Raw genomic sequence first — 25,339 nt, forward strand, 5'->3', positions numbered from 1 at the left:
CAGTCACCGACATATTTGCACAGCACAAAACGAACGAGGACAGATGAGAGGACACAACACAAGCGCTGTGTTTGTGTCCTCTCATCTGTCCTAGTTCGTTTTGTGCTGTGCAAATATAATCACCAAGTTGGACGACCTCTATGCCTTCTGACGGCGGCGCGGTCAACATCGAGCAGAGAACGCGCCTTGCAAGATGAAAAGCTTTAATGGAACTGATAAAAGAAAGGAAAGAGCGAGCACGAGCCGGCGCTGCCATAAGGCCACAGGTCAGCTCGTGAGGAGCCTCAGTAATGATGATTAGTCTTCTGCTGCGAGGGATGAAGAAAAGGAAGTCGCAACAGCCCAAGCTACCATTGTATCACTGCACAGGCACACTATGAGCTGGAACACTACACACGGCTGATATGGCACCACTGTTACACGGAGGCACCGAATTAATAAAAATTGGCCGAACTACGGACTGCTTTAATAACTGATGCTTTACCAACCAATTTAACATTCGCCTGTGTCGATGTGCAGGCCTTGGGCTGGGCCCCTTCCACTAAAGGCAGTATGTTCCAGCTTGTACTGCAGGCTTGACACTGCCATCACATGCATTTGTTTTTCTCATTTGCATGCCCAAGAGCTGGCAGACGAACTTAAACGAGGGGGGGGGGGAGGGGGATGTATAGACCTGTATACCGGGTTGTTATTAAAAAGACTGAGGACAGTCTTTAGCCATAGACATTGGCCAATTCACAGCGGGCTGCTTTTGCCTTTTCTACAAAAACACAAGCTGTCACCGTAATTCTGGAAAGTGAAGATGAAAGGGAGTGTCACAGTCGACAAAATACTTTGTGAGACAAGAGCCATTCTTAAAAATAAGTGCAGTTACACCAAAGAGGACCTTACCAATTAGGTGCACTAAAGCTTCAGTAGATGGACTCCTCACTATTCACATATTTGTGTCACGAAAACATTTTCTCCTGCAGTTTAAGCAAGGCTTTCTCAGAAGGTCTAATAGTTTGCCACCATACTCTAAGGAGCATGCAGAACAAAGATTCGAAGATGCAATAATATTGGTATGGACCAGTGCCAGTGATGACGAAGAAGTAGTTGTGCACCAGAGACTACAACAATCTAAAGCCATCGTGGATATATACGTGTGTGTGTACAGCCTCCCATATGTGTCATGCAATATAACATTTTTTGTGAAGATGTCCGTTATCTTTCCGCATAACGGCTATAGTATTACTAAAGAGCACGACCTCCTCTATAAACTTACGACCTGCTCACCGGTGCCATCCCTACGGAGGCGTGTGGAGCTAAAATTGGCGTCTAGGGACCGGAGGTACCGCCAGGTGCCGCCACAACTTTCCCCCAGAGCAGACGACGCACGACCGTTGTGGCGCACTCGTGTGTGCGCGTTTCTCTCATTGTTTTTCTAGTCTCTAACGCGTGGATCGAGCAATCCACTGATTTAACGTCTCGAAGCAACATTCTGGCTGTGAGACGCACCGTGGTGGATGGCTCCGGGAAGTTCGTTACCGGATCTCAATCTCTGCGCGAGCGCTTTTGCGTCCCGATCTAAGTGCAGGCAAACGAAAGCAATATGCGACACATAACCCAGAGAACGTAAGCCTTATTTCCTCACTTTATTTTGTGCAGCGGCGCCTTACTTAACCGCTGTCTAGCAGCCGCAAGAATAGTTCGTTCGTGGGCGAGACGGTGCGATCTTGTAACGAATTGAAACCGAAGTTCATACGACGCAAATGAAGACGACATAAGGTACGAACGACGCATGCGATGACCCGTGTAAGTTTTCATGACCTGCCCGTCGCCCTTCAAGTATATCGTTGTCATACTGTGCACGGATGACAACAGAAGGGCGCAGACGTGCTATCGTCTGGGTGCTTTGGGTCTAGCGAACGTCTAACGATGGAAGCGTGCGACAAAACCGGCGGATATCATAACGTTGTTACAGCAATTTCTCGCACAAACAAATATTATCAAACACAGTTTATTGCAGTTATGGCCTCTGTTCGAGCGTAGCTGGCATTGCCGCGTCTCACACCGGCGATGCGACCACGCTTTTACTGCTGGAACATTCACATTTACGAGACAACAGCTCTCGCGTGCTCTATTTCCATCATAGGAATAACGATGTATAGAAACGCGAGTTTCTTTTATAATCTAAAGCATGCTTTTTAACTGGCTAAATCACTTTGCACTCTCCCTATATTCCACGAACTTTTAGCATTAACCCACATTATATTTCCCACCAATGATGTACTTTTCCTGATGCTGCCTGAGGCTTCAGCTGCCAATTGTTTCCTTCACATCATCATAGGCGTGCGCAGAGGGAGGGCAGGGAGGCGCCCCCCCCCCCCCCTAGTCACCTAAGAAGAGGGGACGCAAAGTCTGCCCAATACATTGACTTAATAGGGAGGGGGGGCACATCGATGAGCCTTCGCCCCCCCCCCCCCTCCCCCAGGGAACCCTGCGCACGCCAAACATCATGCGTGTGATGCATGATGTGACACACATCAAAAGCCTCTGTAGCATGAGATTGAAGAACGAAATTTTATTTCACCTGATGCCTTCACCCTTACAATAAAATGCTTAGCAGACAAAGTCCCTTATGACCGCTATAAACATGGGCGTCAGTAGGATTTTGTCTTGGGGGGTGCAAAACCGTGTTACATAGCGGCTGGGGGAGGGGGGGGGGGGCGATGGTGTGGGTTGGGTGGGAGACAGTGCTGATGTGGCTTGAGGGGGGCAAGTGCCCCTTTTGCACCCCCCGACGCCCATGGCGATAAATGTGCATAAATTGCTTGCTCAGTGCTAAAAATTGGAATTTTCCTACAAGTTTAACGCTGAAAAACATTTGTAAGTGGCTGTATTCACACTTTACAATGGCAAGAAACAGATAAGTAAGCTTATGGTTCAAACGAATGTCTTATTCCCAGAATCAATGGTACACTGCAGCACCAGTAGTAAATAATAATCTAGTCTAAACATTGCTTTTGAAGCATTAGATACCAATACAGGAAAATCTAATCTGCAACGAAAATGTTGATACCTGCAAAATGCAATTTATTAGTGCACACAAACATTAACAGTACAATCAACAATACCTCTAGTAAAAAAAGTGAGCAGTACAAGTAACAAAGGACATAAAGGAATATATATATATATATATATATATATATATATATATATATATATATATATATATATATATATATATATATATATATATATGCACATTCTACCTAGCACGTCCCACGCTTTTCCTACAGTCCATCAGCATTCCATCTGCAATAACTACTGGCAGAACTAAAATTCAGCCCTGCTCAAAGCAAAATACTGCCCGAGGATCCAGTAAACACTGCTTTTGGGACCAGACAAAATCTCCCAGATATCAAACAACTTTCAAATATCTCAATGCAGGGGTGAAAAATATCATGACCCGACTATTCTGTGTCCACTGCAGGGTAAAGACCTCTCGCAATGATCTCTTGCCCCGTCTTGCACACGCCAATAACGTTTTATCCCTCAATTATCAATTTTTGAATTTCATCAAGCCACCTAACTCGGCTGTTTACCTCGGCTGCGCATAGCCATCCCTCGATATCCACTCCGTCGCTCTCGCTACACGTTGGTTATAGGTCCTGTGCACTACGTTGCTTGCCCAGGTCTACTTTTTTTTCTATTAAAGATAGATGTGACAAGCGATAGCCTTCGAGTGCCACAACGTCAAGCGAACGCACGCGCGCCCCAAGCAGAACAGCGGCTTGGCGGCTGCAGCGATGGGGGTAAGTTGTGGCGCCAAGGCGTGCTGCGGCACTTTGGAGAACTAAAAAAAAGCAAACAAGCAAAAGCAAATCTGGCGACACGGGGAGCGGCGGCATGAGCAGGTCGTAAGTTTATAGAGGAGGTCGTGCTAAAGAGACTGTGCTGGTAATGCAAGCATGTCTTAATTGTTAACCAGGCTTAATTCTGCCATTTTATGTGCTAATTAGTCTAATTATTGCATAAATAAATTATTTTTCAAATTTCCTGTTTCTCATATTTTCTATGCATATCATACAACCAGGCTTTTTTCATCATTGAGTATTGATTAGCTTTGTCAACTTCTTAATTATTGCTTGAATCGATAATACGTAAATACTAAGTTGTATAGGCTGCCTCAAACAAGCTCGAAATCAAGCATTCCCTAGCAAAAATTCCCAATAAAAAACCAATAGCCTATTGGGTTATTGACACCTATTGGTCTATTGGTTCTATAGGTCTATTGGAACTGTATTTGGCTATTGGTCTATTGGTTCTATATCAGCCTACTGGACCTATATTGGTGTATTGGTTCTCTATTAGCCAATTGGAATTATATTGGCCTATTGGTTCTGTATTTGCCTGCTGGCATTGTATTAGTTTTGTATTTGCCCACTTCTCAGCCCCATTAGAATTAGTCTTGCGCAAGTGTTTTATGGGTGTCTTGTCGTCATGCAGAAGGCCCGCACAGTGGCGCCCCTGCAATGATAATCACAGTGGATGAATGAGACATATGTTCAAATATATTCTCATAATCAAAACTACAAGTGCTTCTTCTGGTCCTTGATGATGTTGGCGATCTTGCGGGCCTCATCCGCACTCGAGGAAATGCCTGAAAGATTCTGTAAATAAACAGAGCCATGAAATCAGAAAACAGTAACACATGTTTAAATAAAGTTCACCTTCAAAGAAATGTATAGAAAGTAGACGGCACAGTGAGAAATTATCTAGACCTTAATTCACTGCACATGTTCACAATGTTGCAGGAGCTGAACTATAGCAAAAAACTGAGTGAAATATTACACACCCAACTGTGGCTTATTGCGTGGAAGAAAACAGTATATCGGCAAAATTTTGCGGCAAAAAGGAAGGAAAAGAAGGGGGCAAAATTCTTTAAAAAATTAAGCAGCACCTTATCCCGTTTACACGCTTGCGTCCTGTGTTTTTTGAGCTGTACCCAAGAATGAACTGCAAACTCGTCCTTAAATTACAGCAAACTCAATAATCACTTACTATCTGTGACGTGCTCTTTTTCACGGTGGTGGTGCGACTATCATACTAGAGCATGCCACTAAATCTCAACTTAAAGATGGCATGAAATAAATTAAGCTAGGGTAGATTCACGGTGAGGCAACGGTAATATGTAAGACAGTAGTAAAGGCAGCCTAGATTCCATATCGTTGCAAGCCCAACACAGCAGTCAGGCTGCAATGAGTTGGATATAACACACGTGCTGCATGTTACGTGCTTATGCAATTAAGCCAACAACATTAATAAACCCACTCCTGCGATAGCCCTAATTGGGCTGCAGTATGTAAAAATAAAAAAATATGAAATAAAAAATCGCACCAGTGCAGTACATATGCTATGCACATTTTGTATAATGAATTATCATGTGGCCTTCTGTGGTTCTTGTGACATTATGTCGAACAAGTATGATAAGCCGATTGGCGCGCACTACAACACACAAACAGCATCGACCAGAGCGTTTTACTATGAGGCGATAAACGCGTTTTCGGCTTAACACGCACGTTGTAAATACTTACAAAGGGCTTGCGAGACTCCAACTACACTCACGAGCAGGGCGCCTGTCCTTTACCTCTAATCTATGCTACGTTTTTTTGTGCATACTGACAAACACAAAAACAAACTGCAATAATATATGCGCTCAATCATTCAACTTCTGAGAGCGTGTGGACTTGCAATCGAGGCGTTGCTGGTCTCGCTGTCATCAAATACCGGAGACAAAGGACGAGGGACTTGTTTTCCCGACCTTTCAGCTTCGTCCCAAGTTTGAATACAAAAAAAAGGTGATATCAAATAAATACTAAATAGGAGTAACTACCATGCCCACTCAACTCACCAAACAATCGGAGCACATGGGCCTTGTTGCTCGTCTTGCCATTATTCTTGGTGCCACTTTGCAGAGTCGAAATCGGTCGAAATCCAAGACATTTATGGCTCAGAACGTCTCCATCTGGTGCACGCTGAACACAGTCTTCACGTTATCATCGCGGAAGCACACTAAAGCAAACATCGTGTAAGCAGGCTTACGTGAAGCATCGAGATCACACAAAGCGCGCGCTATGGCGACAGACACAACGTTTTGGCTTAGCTTGGCCGCAGGCTGGGCTTGTCTTCGTATCGGCCGAGCGCGGATGGCGCGCCAAACGCACGGTCGGTAGCGTTTGCAGATCCACAATTCTTTCTCCTGTATCTTTACAGCACTACTTATATTGCTTAGCATAAATAGTTATAAATTTTACATATTATCCAAAGCTTATCTTAAAGCTTAGCACATGGCTTAGCCTGCTTAACCAAGGAACGTGTAAAAAAAAAAAATGTTCTCACATGCAGCGTCGCCACGCCGCGCACCGTCTCACTTTTTTTTTTGTTCGTCACCTAGCTGGTTCTATGCCGGTTGTGATCTCATGGCGGTTTCTTTATTATTATTCTGTGGTGTCTGTGTTGTCGATTCCTTCGCAAGTTCTTCTTTAGCGTGTTTTACTATAGTGCCCGTTTACCGCACGGCATGTACGGAGACACCGTACCGCCGTGGTCGACACGCAGCCTTTTTATATAACTCTTTTAGTCGCGTGAGTTGCTAACTGCACACGGTGTCTCACGGTGTGCAGTTAGCTCAATCGGGATCAGACTTATCAAAAGTGAATTGATCCCGTCTGCAGCTTGCGTATAATATAGCCAATCATGATCAAGAAATTTGATCGGGATCGGGTCCGACGCGCTCAATCAGTCATAAGATGTTATAAACAGCTACCAATAGGCGGTAGCTGTTTGAACAATAAAACTCCTGTTGGCCTTATACATCTTCTGTTAGTACATTAAGAAACCAATAGGAGTACTTATTTGACCAATACAACTCCTATTGGCCCAATAAGTCACCGATAGGCAGCACCGATTTGACCAATACAACTCCTATTGGTCCAATAAGACACCAAAAGGCAGCCCCTATTTGACCAATACAACTTCTATTGGTCTAATAAGACACCAATAGGTGGTGGCTGTTGGTGTCTATTGGTACCCATAGAAGTCTTATACAACCAATACAGCTCCAATAGATGTCCTATAGAACCAATAGTGATTTCCTATTGGACCAATAGGAAATCCTATTGGCATTTTTGCTAGGGTTCATTTTGTCCCAAAATGTGCCTGGTTGTTTCTCGGAGAAAAAACAAAGTTGCAGATGATCCCTAAGCATATTCTTATGAGATGAGAATGCGACAGTGTTTTGCCTTTGCTTTAGGTGGGGGTACTGCAAAGTGGTGCTGCCGAGTTGAATGAGGCAAGACGAGAGGCTGTATTGTGTTGCAGAATATTTGGTTCGTTGCGTCTAAATCATTTGCTCTTGCTACATGCAATGATCCCGGTGGGAATACGCCACACTCCAGTTATTTCTCCGTGAATGTCTTTCTGCACGTATCACAGCTTCCCAAGCGCTCCGTCGACAAGTTCACCAAGCACGTCAATGTTCCGCAAAATTAGGTACGGATGTCCAATGCATAACCTTAATTTGCCGAGCAGGTTCCCCATTTCTGCCTTTTCCCTTCTCGTATTTGGTGACATGGTATTTGGTGTAGACCATACACATTTGAATTCACGCTCATCCGTTAAGTCCTTCTTGTCAAGGGAACTCATCGTCAACTTGTCTTCTGCCGATGTTGACGCTAGGCACACAACATTAGGGGAACTCCCGATTCTTTACAGTCGGGACTTCCCCTCCTGCGGGCACCCCTCTCCTGATCCTGATCTTTTGCACCGGGGTAGAAAGTCTAACTTTAATTGCTGCCTCGGCTAGTGTACTTTAGGGAGGTCACGCATATTTACAACACCCCAGAGGGTGTTATGGCCGCACGCAAGACTCCCTCGTTAGCATGATTCGCGACTCCGGCGACTTACGTTATAAGCGGTCTATACTTATTATGTCGTCTTATTGTATGTCTTATGTTGTCATATGTTATGGTGTATTGCATGTCTTATATTGTGCATAAGTTTTAGCGTGTTACGTGTTACTAATTCGGCCGGCGAGCTCGCCATATATTAAAGAAGTGTATTAAAACCTCCACGCTCGTTAGAAAGGTGCATTCTGTTAGCGTCGGCAACGGTCACTTCCGGTGGCGGAGATCACGTGCTTTCCGGACACGGATTTCGTGGACGCCCGTCGCGCACGTGTTTTTGTAAACCTGGCCAAGTAGCGCTGTCGCGTTAAAAGCCCGCGAAACACGCGAATTATGAAATAGTCGCGCGCCGATACTCTAGCGCTTTCAAGCGAACTTCGATGGACACACGCGGCTACATTCTTTTATCGCCACATCGTACAGGGCTTCGCAATGTGGTTTGACATAGCGGCGAGTTTTTGTGGAGCGACCATCAAAAAGCGTGAAGCTCTGTGCAATGCGGCGATAAACGAATAGTGTGTCTATCAAAATCCGCTCCGAGAAAACAGTCAGACAGATTTTGGCATGAAATAAGTTCTTGATTCCGAAGGTAATGGAGGTGGCCTACAACTTAAAATGACGAATTAAGACCCAAGTAATAATACCCTTGACAAATTAAAATTCATTGCTTTGAAGAAAATACTGGTTGTACTTTAATCACACATATATGGTGGATTAGTATAGATAGTCTCATTCTTAAACAAACTGACGCTTGATATTTTTGTGGAGGCCCTAGTTAGAAAAGTTCATGAAGCGAGGCCATCGCAGCTCCACGCCTGGCAGCGGCCTTTGCGGTTTCGCCCACCGCAGTACGTATAATCGGGTCCCGCCCATCGGATGAATTCTGCCGGTGAGGTGACGTAGATGTGTAAGTGTTCTGTGGTCGGACGTAGCAACGATCGACGTAGTCGCGGAGCATTCATTGCGTCACGTACTGCGTCTGTAGCAATCGACGGAGGATGTGCGTGGTCGCACAGCAAACACGGCCGCGCGCAACGCGTACGCGGTGATAAGGCGGCAACCTATCGCGCGCTGTCGGTGGTAGAGGTTACTGCACGCATGCTTGCATATCCGTCGCCTGTGCTGGCGCGGCAGAACTCGATCGGGCCGGAGTCTCCGTTCCCGATCTACTCTAAATTTGAGCCACTGAATTATGTCGGACCATCAGTTCGCTGCGGAGCTCTGTAAACGTGTGCAGCGCTATCCGGAATTATACGATATATCTCACGAAAGGTTTCACATCGAGGATGCGAAGCAGCGCGCTTGGGAAGCGATCGCCGACGAGCTTCGAGCGCAACGTGAGTGAAATTTGCCGCTGCCCGTTTTCGCTCTTATACGCGTACGTTACAGAAAATGTAACCGATTGTAGTTACAGTTAATAACGATTGCAGCTGCAGATTTGCCGTCTCCCGACCGAGAAAGTACTTTATGTGCAAAGCGTATATCTCCGCCCTCGCGCACCAGAAAAGTTTCGAATTCGTGGAACGAAGTCCAGGACTCCAGGGTAGTTTGTGGTAGTACCAGTAGTACACTGGTACACTATCCAGGGTAAGCTGTGAAACGGAAAAACGAAACCATGGCAAAATGTCGAACGCGATGCCTGTCGAAACCTGCGTATCCACCGTGCCGGCGTTCCACCACGGCCGCAGGCATGCTACATGTTCGCGCCAAATTCAAATGCTAAAAGCGGCATCTTTTACCAGATTAATAAATTTAGTAACGGTTACAAGTAATTGATTACAGAAATGAAAGTACTTTCATTACAGCGACCGTTACCGAGTAAAATGTAATCGATTATACATACAAAGTACAATAGCAGCACCGGTTGATAATATGCTACTTAATTATTTTACAGCGTCCAAGTGCATAACGAAATGGAAGACCATAAAACACCAGTTTGTCAAGGCAAGGAAAGACGGCAATACAGCGTGGGAATTGTGGTCCTCGCTGAAGTTTCTTGATGAAGCAGCAAACAGAAAGTATGTGTCACATTGTCACACACATTATACACACATATGAGCGTGCGTAATCTCTCTCTCTCTCTATATATATATATATATATGCAGAAGAGTGACCTTTGATCCAGTAGAAACAATACTACAAAGTAGAGGACATGCAAAACGAAAACATTTTATTTTTCCAACGTTTCAGCCAGGTACCTGTCTTCATCAGGGAACAGTGTTCCCTGATGAAGACCAGTACCTGGCTGAAACGTTGGAAAAATGAAACGTTTTCGTTTTGCATGTCATCATCTTCGTAGTATGTATGTGTGTGTGTGTGTGTATATATATATATATACACACATACATACATACATATAACGACACATTTTTATTGATTTTATTGTAAGCTAATGATACACAATTCATATCATGCAGGTGATTCTTCAATAAACATTCAGTTGGCAGTTCAGCGCTAGTCCTGTTGTGTGTGTTCCTATTTTTGTTGTCGTTTTTTTCGCGCTGCTTCTAGTTTTCGCTTTCATATCATGCAGCAACTCTAAGGCCGAATAGTGTCCCTTTATACGTGGGAGCATTACAGAAAAGTTTGGTATCCTGGAAATACCCTGAAAGGGGAATGTTCTTGAATATTTTATGCCCTGTAATGCCCACTGTATCATAACTGGGGTGTGCTTGGTTAAATGCCTGTATAAATTTGAGGAGCTCGTTTTCTGAATCAGTCCAAATCATGAATGTGTTATCTAGGTACCGTTCATAGAATCAAGGTATGCTACATTGGATATACTAACACTTTAAAAGTGGGATTATAGCAAGTAAAACCTAACGGAAAGCCAATTGCAGCATTTTTAATTCACCGTAATGAAGTTCCACTGAGAGTTACACATATCAACAAAGCATCGACTAATTAGATAATTTCTGTACTAATTATTTTATACCTCAACTAATGATTCATTGTTTCTTTTTCTTCAAATGCATACTCCCAGAACAGAAAATATGGTCAGCATTTTGCTACAATTTTTCTTTAGGCAGAACTGTTTGTCAGCATTACAGGGTTGAAGGGTGTTTGGGGTGTTCAGGGTGTTTGCACCCACTATTTCAAATACTTCTAATGAATTAAGATCCTATTCCTCAGCAAGAGAGTGAAAGAACAACCTATGCAGCCGCTACAGGCATAAGAAGGCTATATATAAGACTGCGTACACTTATACCCACACAATGTCGATCACAGTAAAAAAAGTGAACAATTAAAGTCAAAGAGGAAAGGAAAAAGTCACGGTTTTGCCAGATGCACTGATAGGAATAGCAGTGAATCTAACAGCTGGATTACTCTTCCAGCAATAAAAGATAAGTATACTCTTTACATTCTTGCATATTTAAATTTAAGCGCAAGCATGATTCCCCTCAGAAATCCTTCACCATCAAATATAAGGCAAGTTCATTGGGTCATTAAAGATAGTGCCACATATAGTGTAAGAATGCACTAAACGTACATTTAGTCCCGTAGCTTGGCAACGTCTATATCCAACTACGTTTTCTCTGTCTGTCACAAAATATTTCACACCATGCAAGCATTGATACCTAGCCACAACCTCCCACTTTCCAGCTATGTATACTGGCCCTCTGGCAATAATGATAAAGTGAGAAATGACCCTGATTGGTTATGGGCTTGGTTAACTTTTGCAAACATGCTTGTGGTCTATGTACTCAGAGTTAGGTGCACATTAAAGAACCCCAGGTAGTCGAAATTTCAGGAGCCCTCCACTACGGCGTCCCTCATAATCATATCGTGGTTATGAGGGTTTTGGGACGTTAAACCCCAGATATTATTATTACTGTAGCAAGTTGTCCTTTTTTCCATTTTCATTTTTTTATCATCTCTGCATTTCAATTAAACAACAGTTTGACGGCAAATGCTTTCTGCATACGGCAGGAATTTGCATTGGATCCCAAGTTGCCCCATGCTGAGTGACATTTACCTAAGCAAGGTTGACCGAGCTGTTGAAAAAAGCATACATAACAACAAAAGTGTTTCGGTATGTTGATGATTATTTAATAATAATGAGCGACAGCCATCAGGACTCAACTGCTAGCAAGATTTTGTCAATTTTTGAAAATGAAGGGCTTGGCCTCAGCTTCACGTCTGAGCGAAGGGTGTATCCACTTCCTGGACCCGCGCCTAAAGTTCTCTCCCACGCATGTGTGTTGGCAGTACGCCCCAAGGTCAGTAAAACCATTGCTGAATTACACCTCGGGCCACGCAAAGCTGGTAAAGAATGCCATAGTGATGTCATGTTTCCGCTCGGCGCTCACAAAATCCTGTCCTCACATGATGTAGGATAGCCTCAATTCGCAGGCTTTGAAACTGAGGATGACCGGCTTTCCAGAGGAAAGGCTTTCTTTCGCTGCAGAAAAGCTGGTGCAAGACATCAAGAAGGGCGGAATAAGGGCAGGTGATGGGTGTGAGCGAGAGCAGCGAAAGAAAACAGCTGTCCTCCCCAACGTGCATGGCCTGACCCATTGCATGAAAAAGGTCACCTCTCGCTACAATGTTGATGTTGTCATTTCTGCTCCCAATAAGCTGGGCTAGCTTTGTGCAAGGGTTGACCGGCGCATTGCTAACAGGTCGAGCACACGGGAAAGTGCATGTCAGATAAGAACAAAACAAGTACATTCCTTGCTGTGCTTCCGCATTGTACTCGCTCCCACTTTCGTGTGACCGTGTGTACATTGGGCAGACGGTGCACTGCATCAATGTGCGTCTGCGTGAGCACAATAATTCTCTAAAAGGCCAAGCTAGCTCGCACCTATCGCTACATTATTGCGATTGTGGTTGTGTGCCTTTATTTGGTAACACGACCATTCTGTATTGACACAGGGGGCAGACGCAGCGGGAAATCGTGGAGGCTGCGCATATAAACACTCTGTCAGATGTGTGCGTTGCGCTGGCCTCGATCAGCTTAATTAAAAAAGAGATAGATTATCTGGGCATACAATGATAGTTACTACAGTATCTGTTTGTTTGGTTTTTGTAATAAGTTTTTACCTGTTCGTCCCCTCATGTTCATGTGGTACGCAGCAATGTTATGTAAGCATGGGTTACGCGCAATAAATGTTGTAGTTGGCAGTCAGCGCTTGTCCTGTGTAGTTTTCTTCTGTCTCTCGTTTTTTCGCGCTGTGAATTTACTATAAACAATAGTGATTGATTGTAACTGGGCGGCTGTCCACGTGGTGCCAAAGAACTGCTACTTGGGGTTCTACAAGCGTGCACCTCATTGGCTGGTTGACCTTCTTTCTTCATAGGAAATTTTCTTCTCTTTCTTTGTGCCTTTAATAGCTCTCCGGGCAAGAGCCCGAAGAAAGGGGAAAGGAAAGGTGCAACCAAGGCTACCGGCTTAGACGGGCAAGTGTGCTTTCCTAACAGCAGCTGCATATATTGCATCCAGTGAAAGAAGGCACAGTACTTAATCTACACTGAGAGGCTGTTTCGTAACCGATTCCATCATTGTTGCCTTGAAGGAAATTGAAAAGTTGCCTGAAGCGATGTTCTTTCGTCGTCTTCTGCACAGTCTTCCTGTCGTCTCAGTGTAAGGCAGCGGATCAGCATAGGATTGTGGCTCTATTGCTGAGAGAGTGGTGAATTGAGCTAGCTATGACGCAACTGAAAGGCTCAATTCACACAGCCGCCAAACACTACGTCAAGTCACCATCATGACATTGTTGTCCTTCATGATGCAGCGTTTTATCGCCTCTTTCTTCTCTAAAGTAGCGTGCCAGTGAAGTTGGCTGCTGCTTGCCCGCATCCCACTTTTGAACACGAAGTGGTGATAAAATGATGTGCCACAATGTAGGCCAGTGTCATCATGGTGACGTGATAGTGTGTTTGACGGCAGCATGAATCTGACCTTAAGGGCCTGACCGCACGTACGCGTTGCAGCGTGTTAGCGCGTGACCTTTTGATACCGCGCCGCGCCCTCCCCCTATAGAAAGAGAGGGCGCGCGGCTAAGCGAAGCTGCGCGCTCCCTCTCTCGACAGGGAGAGGGTATGGCGCCGCGTCAAAAGGTCACGCACTGACACTCTGCAACACGCACGTGTGGTCAGGCCTTTAGTCAATAAGGGTGCAGTCATAGGCAGGTAACTAACGTGCACACACTCCTGTCACAGTCTTTTCAAGCCACTGCTTCTCAGCATTTTTATAACTGCATGCAGCTATGTCAATGGCTATTGCTTCAATTCTTCAGTACTGCCGTGTCATTTTAACAGCAGAGCTTTTTAAGCTTTTCGTTCTGCGTGCGACGTTCGCAAAAACTCGGCAGGTATGCGCCACTCAAAGCGGATATGTGTCAAGCAGCTCCTAGCATAGCCATTGATGCCTGGTGATAGCCAATTGATATCCAGTCAATAGCTAATTGATAATCGATCAATAATCAATAAATTCTAGAAAATGCTTGGATGTGCTTAGCAATAATTTCAGATATTTGGGTATTCAGGGGCCCAAATAACTACATGGACAAAGCCTAGTGATAGCCAATCAACAACCAATCAATAGCCAATAAATACTAATCGGTCAATAACCAATTAATTCTAGAAAATGTTTAGATGTGTTTAGCATGGCCCAAATACATGGCCAAAGCCTAGCGATTGTCAATCAATAACCAATCAATAGCTAATCAATAAATGATCAATAACCAATAAATTCTAGAAAATGCTTGGATGACCTTAGCCTGACCCAAATGCATGACCAACACCTTGTGGTAACCAATTGATGGCCAATAAATAGCTAATGGATAATCGATAAGTAACCAATACATTGTAGAAAATGCTTGGATGACCTTAGCCTGACCCAAAAAATGCATGACTGATATGTTGTGATAACCAATCGATAGCCAGTGAATAACTGATCAATAACTCATCAATTCTAGAAAATGCTTGGCTGTGCTTACTCTTGCTGTACATACAATGTACATACAATAGAAAGACAGAGAAAGAAATAGACAGAGAGAAAGAGATAGAAAGAAACAGACACAAAAAAAGAGATAGAAAAAAGAGAGAGCAAGCATAGCCATGTATAGTATAGTATATCAAGGAGTGGGAAAAGGAAGTGATGGTGAGGAGGAGGGAAAGGACGAGGTGAGAGGGTAAAGCGTAGCATAGCCATGTATAATATAGTATAGCAAGGGGTGAAAGGAAAGTGAGGACGAGGGCAACGCCACCAGCTCCTCTGCTTCCTCTGTCTTCGCACCACTAGTACGTAGCTGCCCCAAATTTTTAAAATCGCAAAGCAAATAGATGGCCACGCAGAGCATCCACAAGGAAATTATGTCGGTGCTTTGAAATGACTGTCAGCTAATAACTTATTCTGTCAAGTTAAGTTACACGTGGTATCGACCACATTTCCTTGCTTCAGGACTTACTCACTGCCCGATGACGCACTGTTTGTTCTGACGAAAAGTGCCCTAGAAAGTGCCAGAGCTGGAAAGCTACTACAGCATCTGACCATGTACGTATTTGCATGCCCTCTTATTTTGTTAAAAAGTTGAATAAGCAAAAAAAGAATGTGTGGAACTTACATTTTTTTATACACCTCTAGAGTGCCACAATCAGATTATAAAGGAGAATGTTTACTGTTGTAAATTATGCTTAACTGTTTTTTCTTTTTTTTAAACATTTTAAAGATTTAGATGGATTTTTTTGCCCTTCAGTGAGCTGGTGTAATTGATGCTATAGTCATAAGCATCTTTAACTTGTTAAAATCTCTATGGAAAACTAATCACCGAATGTTTGTGCACACTGAATGTTTCTGTGAAGGTTGTTGTGAAAGCGTCATCAAAGTACCTTAGTCACACTCTCATTTACAGTACTACGTAGTATACTATCAGAGGTCAACACAACAGTCATGCTTTTAGAAAAAGAAAATCAAGTGAAATGTGCACTGTTGTTAAAGCAAGGTTTTCATTTTGCAAAAATCAAATAAAAAAACCTTTTTATGATAAGATCTTGTTGGTAAGGGTTCATGAATTAAATCTTATGAAAAAAAAAAATTAAGGAAAAGCTGGGCCATGTTATCATAATCAAGCACACTGAAACTGCAGTTTACATGTTGTGAGTGCAATTAGCAATAGTGCACAGATATGCTTAAGTGAAATCGGAATCGCACTTTGGCTGTGACTGGTTTGCAAACTCACAGTTGGATGCAGTATATGTGCACCATAACTAACCGCTACCACTGGTTTTCCATCACTTCTTCGTTTACAAAACTATACTTTTGTTTAATATTTAGCAGGCATTATTGCAAAAGCTACACAGACATGGTCATAGACCTTAGGTGGGGAGATCTGATAGTGATGTGCAAGGCCGCAGTGTGTGCTGCAGTGACTGCCAGCAGCAACAAAACGAAATCCAACGATCCTTTACCAAAACCACAGAGAGTTTGCAAGCACAAAGAGTAACAAAGAGAAGAATGCTTTTTCCTTTTTTTTGGTGCTGCTGGAGGTAGCAGAAGAAACAAACACTCATTAACACATATTCTATGTTGAAAATCTTACCCCCATAATTAGATCCTCCCAATATTTATCTTATAGCCATGTCGACTAGTATACTTAATAGTAACATGATGATGTTACCTAGTTCCTGTTCTTGATGTTTTCAAAGTGCTCAGATGCAGTATGCAAAAAAAAGAACATTTCCAGCACTGGACTTTATGATGGCATAATTAGGTCATAAGCACTTTATTTATGTTCAATAGCCACTTCGCTACAGTTACTTTGGTTGCTACAGTTAGTGACTCGGAAGCGTCCAATGCGAGAAAACACTAAATGCTGTTTGCTTCTCGGTTGCAGCGTACCTACACCTCCAGCGACAGAGACCACTGCTACATCGTCTGGTGCTGCGCCATCCTCAAGAAGCAAGAATGAGCCTGATGTTCTTTTGATGTCTGTACCTGGTCATTTACTCAATGAACAACCCTTTTCTGGAATATCTGTAGTATTAGGCTTATGGTCATCGTGTACTACCGAATTGATTTATAACAGAGAGCAAAGTGGATACAGAGAGACTGTTGACCCAAGTTCCAGTCTACAGTTTACAGCCTGTAGGACAGTCCTTGCATGCCAACTGTTACGTAATCTAGATTTGCATATTAATGGAAGCACGACCTTGTTTAAGAACTTGCGATGCTCTCATTGAGATGCCGTGCATATGAAACAGCGCCCGTACATGTTAATCTTAGAAGAATAGGGCCACCATCAAGGGGTTATCCAGAAATCTGTAGGGTCTCGGCAAACAGAATCTCTTAAATGAAACTGCTGCTTAAATAGAACTGCCTCTTCTAATACGATTGGTTTCGTACTTGAATCCTGCACCCCTGTTCTTCTCTCGGTGAACGGAACTCCTGTTGAACAGTAAATATTTTCCTGATCCTTTCAGGTTCCGTTTATTGAGTGTACTGCATATCTCTGGGAAGTAAGGGGGGTGTGTACGTGTGTCCATCTGTCTGCGTCTGTTATATACGTACAATGGATGTAAAAAATATTTTTTTTGACACGGAAACACCTCCCAACTTCTCTCAATTTGACTGTGCCGCTGCCCATCACATTATCAACCATCAGCACGTTTTCGTAAAACAAGTTGTTTGTAGACATCATACACACTTAGTGAAAAATTATGCTTGCAGGGTACTCAACATGCTCTGCTCTGGGCCATACATTTGTCCCGTTTGCACCCTCGACTAATGGCTGCGCTGGTGTCTCTGCAGACACTCACACGGCCCCGAGTCGGCATGCCATCTATGCATGACACCAACTGCAGTCTCTGCATTGAGACCTCACCTAAACAAAACGCACCTGCATGGCGGCAGGTGCGTTTTGTCCCATTGTTGCTTATGTTGTGGTGATGCTAAAGATGTTTTCCGTAAAACATAGGCCTCAGACGGATAACTTACACTTTGAGAACGCTAGTGTCATTATTTTCGTGATCATTGGTTCACTAGTAGAAGAAATTAAGGTAACATCATTTGTTTAATTTCGCACCAAACTCCAATGCTGTTATGTTGATGCAATCTCACAGAGAATAAAAACTAGAGCTGTGCGAATAGCAGAATTTTGGGTGCGAAATGAATTCGAATATTGAAGTGTGAGTGCGAATTCAATATTTTTCGAATATTTCTAGAATATTTTTCGAATACTTCAAAGCGAAATTGCAGAAAAAAAAAAGTTAGAGAGGATTCTTAAGCATATTCTTATGAGATAGCAACACGAAGGTGATTCTTTTCGCTAGGTAGATGAAGCACTGGTGGGGTGGTGTTTCATAGTTGTCTTATCAAGAATGAGGCAATGTAGAGGCCGAATTCTATTTACGTACATGATTTGGTGCTACCAACGTGTTGCCGACAACACTTTACACGTGATAGGCAAAGATGCCATTTCCTCAGCCTCTCCTCCTCGTTCAACTTCTGTGGAAGCCCAACTGATGTGGCGGACAAGGGTGTACTCCCTTCAAGTCCAGAGTTCCAAATCTGCCTCGTAGACGATATATAAGAACATCTGAAATTTTGGATGCTAAAAAGCTTCGGCTTCCGATTTTTCAGACTTCCTGCCCAAATTTCAGGTCCAAAACAGCATTAATTGAGCCCCCACCTCTGCCACATCTTTTATCTCCATGTTGGAACCAGCGTTTTCTTGAGTTAGTGCATTTGCGACCGTAGCAGAGCTTGAAAGGCAGCTTTGCCGCAATACCGGGGTGTGATGAGGTGAAGCACATGTAGGGACCACTTCCAATCGGACGTTGACTGTCTCTTGGCAAAGTTCGACCGTAACGGAGCTTGAAAGGCAGCTTTGCCGCAATACCGGGGTGTGATGAGGTGAAGCACATTAAAAATCTAGGGACCACTTCCAATCGGACGTCTTTTGGCAAAGTTCGAGCCTGACGGAGCTTGAAAGGCAGCTTTGCCGCTGTACGAGTGTGTAATGTGGTGAAGCATATTAAAAATCTGAAGGGGTCACTTTTAATCGGGTGTTGACTGTATTTGTTTTTGGGAACTTCGAATAGTAAAATTCCAGTGCAAATCGAATCGAATAGCGAACACTATTCGAAAAATATTCGAAATTTCGAATATTCGCACACCCCTAATAAAAACCTTTTGCTACATTATGTCCCTGGCTCCTCCAGAATCAGAGTTGAATTTATTTTTACCAATAAAAGAATACATATACGCCCTAGCTGACCCAGTCAAAATTTACATGACAAAATGGTGCAGAAACTTAAAGGTGGCATCACAACCAGTCTTTTATTCCCCCCCCCCCCCCCCCGCGCTTTTTCTTTGTTAGCAAGCACCTTCTCCCAGCGTACAAGTGTAATATTATATATTATTAGTACAAGTGAAATAGTTTTCCCTCAATCGTGCCACTTTAAAAGAGTTGCCGTATGCTCAGCTTAGTGCTTTGCGGCGTCATTATAGCTTCCAGATATAAAGGCACACAACTAGTAAGCTCAAGGACACATGCTCAACTCCCGGCTATAATGACTGCGTTTCGAAGCGGTTAAAATGCAAAAACAGATGTGTACCTCTAGACCTAGTTGCACATTAAAGAACTCCAGATGGTCAAAATTAATTTGGAGTTCCCCATTATGGCAGGGTTTAGGCACCCAAAACCCTAGAATTGTTTTTTTAGCATAAAAAGATCAATCAGTCGGTCACTTTTTGCGAGCTGTTGCTCCAAACAGGGTACGAGTACTGGAAAAAAAAAGAAAGTTAAAATGTCCCTGGACTTCTCTTCCCGACAGGAAAGTCCAAGCCAAGCACATGTACGAGTGGCACAACGTACTGCGCAGCAGCCCACACTAGGCCGCGTAACTCCTGAAAAACGAAGGTTAGTAACACTGTTCACACCAGGCGGTCGTAGTAGTCTCCTAGCAGAGACGAGCTGTACTGGTGCAATTTATTTTTACTATAGCACACATTGTACCAGATGTACTGTGATCAGGTATTTTGTGTGCTGCAATATACCCTTCAGGCATGAATTATGATGCACTGTCTGAAAATGCGTCAAACTGGCGCAACATAATTCCAAGGCCTTCAATATTAGATCCCAAGAAAGAAAACGAGATAACGTTTTCTGCAAGTTTAAGTAATTGTAATTATCATGCAATTAAATACCTAATTATTCTGCAATCAATCAGGTTTAATTTTTGCATAAAAAGAATCAAATGTTAGGCTCAAAATAAATGCCCAGCTTGTTTTTTGGTTTTATTTGTTTCAAGCAAAATAAAATAATACTCCTGACGTTGGTCCTGGAATGCAACATTTCGAACGATCGTTGAACATGGTAGTGTCTCCAGCAAAGTGATCCTCTGCAGCAATACACAGCCCAATGAAGTTAAATGAGTGCTAGTTGTCCACTCAGGAAGCCTGTACAAATGTGCACACTATGTGTCAAGACATTTGAAGAAACACGCGACGTGTCTCCGCAATTGATATGTACCATTGTACACACCGCCGCTGAAGGGGATATGCATCACTTCATGCTGCGCTGCACATCACCCATCGTGATATCTAAATCGCCTTCCATGTGCAAATGCCGGGGGTTGAATAGCTGCCTAAGGTAGCCATATTTTGATGGTGCTACAATGCAGAAATGCCATCTGTTGCAATTAGATGCTTGTTAGAGTATTCAAGGTAGTTCAAACAGATTCATCAGTAAGATATGGTTTGTGTTTGAATGCACAAGTTGCCACATGGAAATTAGTCCGGACACTATTGCATTTATCTTAAAAACTTAGAGTGCAGCAAGAGGCACATGAAACAACAGGACAAGATGCTTGCCGACTAGCCTATTGTAACCATTTAGCTGGAGCTTTGCGACGTTAAGAATAATGCCGATAACTCGCTCTGCTCAGTCTATTGACTTTGCCAAGTGTCGGGGCTCTAGATGACTGCTGCGAAACAAACAGCCCTCAGTAGGTAACCTCCATTCGTTGGTGCTTTATATCACTGCAAACAGAAACTAAGGCAAGAACCATCATGAATATGTGGTGCTTGTCTGCAGCGTGAAATACCATATTCTTTTTATGAAACTTTGCAAGTGGTGATACAAGTCGGGAACAGCTGACAGGAAGCTCGAAAGTTGAGGGACCATCTCCGAAGCGCTCAAGGTACGACAAAACAAACCACCTGCCAAGTAATGCTGTTCAACCTTGCTTTTTAGTGAAAAACGAAGCCCTTACGGTATTTTCAAAAGACATTTGTGATATTTGCCGAAGTGTTCAGGCTCTTCAGGATGCCAGTGAATTCTGTCCCCTGAAAAATTAGTTTCACCATTTTTTGTGTATCCAAACTCATAAGAAATGCACAGCTGCAGAATGTATTGTGAACAGCTGCAGTTTAAGAATGCAGACGTCATGCCAGAGCTCCGAAGAATGTCAGAACACCAACACTCCATGCGTAACATACTTATAAAGCACCTATCTGGCTGCTTGAAAAATATGCCTCGTGTAAAACAGTGAGAAAAAAAAAAGTTATTAAAATGAGCCAAACACTGGCACTGGAAATTAAACAACCAGCCTTCTGTCTTCAGACTTGTTTTAGTAAAAAAATTTCACACAAGTTATTCAGACTTGCAGCACATTTTGAATATTTCACCATTAGCACATATATGCCTGAAGTGTTTATTATGTATGAACCTTAGTGCATCAATGCACGCAGTGTTTAAAGCTTCCAGTCATGTCCAGAAAGTGGCCAGTCTGCTACATATATACTGTGTGCCTCCCAAGGCAATTTCAACGACTAATTTGCCAAACTTACTGTTACATGTGAAGTCAAAGTGATTAGATTGACCAATTCTTTATGGCACATAGCAGTCTGTGGTATCAGAGCAGTGTTATAAAAAAATCTGCATCTGGCTCTGAGGCAGCTTTGCTACATTAAAAAATTGTCCATGCATGTGCTTCGCTGCAAGAACCACTTCAGATTAACATTGTTGTATACACTGATTCGGTGTATTAACATTTGGCTGAAGTATTCGAATGCCTTAGTCATGCAGTAAAGAAGAAATGACTAACGTTAAGTAATTTTAGCTTGTCTTTCAAATCTGCTCTTTCAGAACCGGGAGAAGCAGCATTGGCGCAGATGACAAGGGTCTTGAGGACATGACGTGGGCTAATGCATTGCACCTCAGCTTCTTCAAGCAAGTGCACGTGAAGTTTGCGAGACTCAAGCCAGAAGTAGTGTGGACGATGAAGGCGGACATTCTCAACATGCTCGACAAGGCAGCCAAGTCTTGAAAACAAACCGCAGCAACTACCTGAACTGCTCCACTCAAGTCTCAAGTTGATATATGTGCAATTTTAAATAGCACATACATCAAATCAGTTCGGTCTGAGCTCTCATACCATTCAAAATACCACACATTGTACTTAATATTGCACATGTGGACTGGATATGCAACTGTGATGCGAACATAAGTAAACGAAATTGTCACACTGTGCTTATTGAAAATTCATTCAAAGCATTTGTCAGATTTCTTTCTTGTATGACTACCATAATATAACAGCTGAACATTCCATATATTACTGATTATAAGTCGACATTTTTTTCATAAAATGACCTTCCAAAGTTCGGGGGTCGACCTATACGCAGAATCGTAAAGTCGACTTATCTGCGGGGTCTGATGAAAGGTCGTCGTCCTCGGATTTCCTGCTATTCGATGCATCGATAACATCAGCCGCAGAGGCAGTGGAGTCGCGGCAACAGCTATCTCCCAACGCGCGTGCGCCGCTTCCAGAGCTGGAAATTTTTGCGATCTGCCATGACGATCGCGAAACTATAGCGAAACCACGTGAGGCGAAACTACGGAGCGCGCTTAAAAATCACCGCTGCGCGGCATTAATGCGAACTGCATGGGAAACACGGTCTCGAAAGAAGCATTTCAAACCTTTGATAGAGGGCGAACGATGCTCTATGAATAAAGAGGAATTTGCCTTGCGATGCGGCCTGCAGTTTTGTTTTAATACAATAGAAACGATTCGTTGACAAACCATCGGCATTCCACAGAAAAGCTGGCAGCGCCGTGTGGGCTGGCAACACTTCGCGGGGGCGCATGTGACTGGCGAAGTCACATGCGCCCACAAGCGTCTTGGCGTCTGTTCGCCATTTCTGCATTTCGCTTCGCTTGCGAGCAGTGGTGTGCGCGATTTCCAACACTGCCAAACGGATGCCAAGATGCCACCGCTACGCCGGCAACAGTACAGCGCTGCTTTCAAGAGGCAAGCGATCCTCTATGCAGAGTCGGAAAGCAACGTTGAAGCAGGGTGCAAGTTTGATGTGTCGGAAAAGTGCATGAGGGAATGGAGAAAACAAAGGACCAAGATCTTCGCGTGCACTGCTACACGCCGTTCCTTTCGCGGACCGAAGTCTGGACGATACTGTGCCGTTGAGGAGGCGGTTCGAGATTGGGTTCACGACCACCGGTACCCGTTCCGACGGCGAGCAACAGCAGTGGCTCACACGATGGCAATGACAGTGACTGCGTCCTTCTCTTAAAGGGGCCCTCCAACACTATTCAACCCCCCATTTTTTACTTGCGGGTTGCGTAGACTGATGGCTGGGGATAATTTTAGCATAAGTTTAAGCACTGATATCAATTTATTTAGTATTTTAATCACGCGTTGAAGTCGCTACATCGCTGCTGACCGCATCAGCGCGTAGTGGCGCTTGCTAGAACTATTGCGGGCGGAAATGACGAAGATGGGCGCTGGCCTATGATTGGATAAATGTAACGTTAGAAGTAATAACGGCGTTGCATCAAAGTTGAGATTACTATTGTGTTTCGTTTTTCTTTTCTGTGCTTTTTCAATGAACTCCAAATAGCCGCCGTCGCAACAAAAAATATCACTACAACCACAAAGTACGACAGAGGCGCCGGTTGCCATTTCGCCTCTGGTTGCTCTGGCTTTCTTTTTTTTTTTTGCCTGCGCCGGTCGGATGTCCATATGAAACGCTTGCCCCTCTTCCTTCTTTTTGCGTCTGTACGTTTGCGAGCTGCCTCTTTCCGCATGTGCGGTAGGCTCATGATTGTTGTTGAAACGGTGCAAGTAATCCTCTTCGTTGAATTGTTGTCGCTGCACACTTGTAACTCATCGGGCTGCTCACCGAACAACCCGCGTAGGGGCGACCGTGTTTAACCGCCCATGCCGCCCCACAAATTCCCTTCTCAGAATGAAAAGAGGGAATGACATGGAATGTCGTTGTAAGGAACAGCAGACAAAGCCTCCCCAGCCTCGCTACGAAGCAGTAGCGCCCGCTCAAGTTCTGACAAGTCAGGAGGAACCACGTTTGTTACTATGGCAACGACGTCAACAATACGTTGGAAAGGAGAAGCAACAATGGTGTGCGAGCTTCCCCTACGTAAGAGCTTTCAGCCCATTTCATTGGAGTGCCATCCGACGTCACAGCAGAGAGTGAAATGTGGTCACGTGACCCCGCGAAAATCGAGTTGAGGGCAGGCATTTTGTTTCTTGTATTTTGAATTTTCTAAATTGAATAACTTCGTACTGCGTGCTGCTATCGCTGCCGTTCTTGCTGCACTAGTTCGTCCGTACTTCAGTCTACGCAATCCACGAGTAAAGAATGGGGGGTTGAAGAGTGTTAGAGGGCCCCTTTAAGCGACGACGAGTCGTAAGCACTGTTTCACGGGCAAATAAATGTTTCTTTGCATCACTCCCTCTTCTGAAAAACTTATTGGTGAGCTATGGCCGCAGCATGAGGCTGTGTTCGTAGTCAACTTTTTTTTCCCCTAGAAGGGGTTGCAAGTTGGGGGGTCGACTTATAATCTGCAATATACGGTAACTATGTGAACTTCGATTGGATGTTAAGCAGCGGCCAACCTAATGTCTTTGCCACATTTCATTTGTGAACAGGAAATGAGGTACAGAGAGTAAAGAACACTTAAATACCTCAGCAACTCTATCCCCGTCATTCAGCAACATCTAGTTTACCTACCGCATGGGGTCTTTAACATAGAGTTTCCTAAAATTAACTAGAGGGGACTCTGGTGCTGCGATCGTTCAGCTACCATGGGAATGATGGGTAGTACACAAATTTGCCTAGTCTTCGTGCTTGCGGCTTCAAACGTACTTGTGGCTTTGTGTATTGCTGTGTTTTGGCGTTCGTTCCGGATAAAAGAATAGACCGTTGTGAACTTCGTGACCAACTTTGATTTGGTGAGCCTAAAAAAGTTAAAGTGGTGAAGTGGAACTGCTCAGTTTTGCTGAACTTCGTTTTGCGACAAAGCGGATGCAGCTGACGCGGAGCCAAACGGAGCTGAAAGAACGAAGCTTAGACAAATTTGTGTACTACCCATCATTCCCATGCTGGCTGAAGCGTCATGCGTTGCAGCTCC

At 43.8% G+C, this 25,339-nt stretch overlaps 1 protein-coding gene across 2 annotated transcripts; it reads left to right on the top strand.

Annotated features, from left to right (window-relative positions):
• Positions 1-9,003: 9,003 nt before the first annotated feature.
• Positions 9,004-22,413, top strand: LOC119396226 (transcription factor Adf-1). Of its 2 annotated transcripts, XR_007416573.1 has the most exons (7): positions 9,004-9,286; positions 9,844-9,967; positions 15,355-15,447; positions 16,787-16,879; positions 19,728-19,813; positions 21,027-21,095; positions 22,043-22,413. XR_007416573.1 is itself a non-coding variant. In XM_049417012.1 (6 exons), exons 1-5 carry the CDS (start codon positions 9,142-9,144, stop codon positions 19,786-19,788), a joined length of 516 nt encoding a protein of 171 aa, XP_049272969.1. In that variant the 5' UTR covers positions 9,004-9,141; the 3' UTR covers positions 19,789-19,813; positions 22,043-22,413. The 2 variants fall into 2 exon arrangements, 1 of the variants encoding a protein (XP_049272969.1); XM_049417012.1 differs by lacking the exon at positions 21,027-21,095.
• Positions 22,414-25,339: the final 2,926 nt, after the last annotated feature.

The sequence above is a fragment of the Rhipicephalus sanguineus genome, chromosome 6, assembly GCF_013339695.2.
Source record: "Rhipicephalus sanguineus isolate Rsan-2018 chromosome 6, BIME_Rsan_1.4, whole genome shotgun sequence".
In the NCBI taxonomy this organism is placed as follows: Eukaryota; Metazoa; Arthropoda; class Arachnida; order Ixodida; family Ixodidae; genus Rhipicephalus; species Rhipicephalus sanguineus.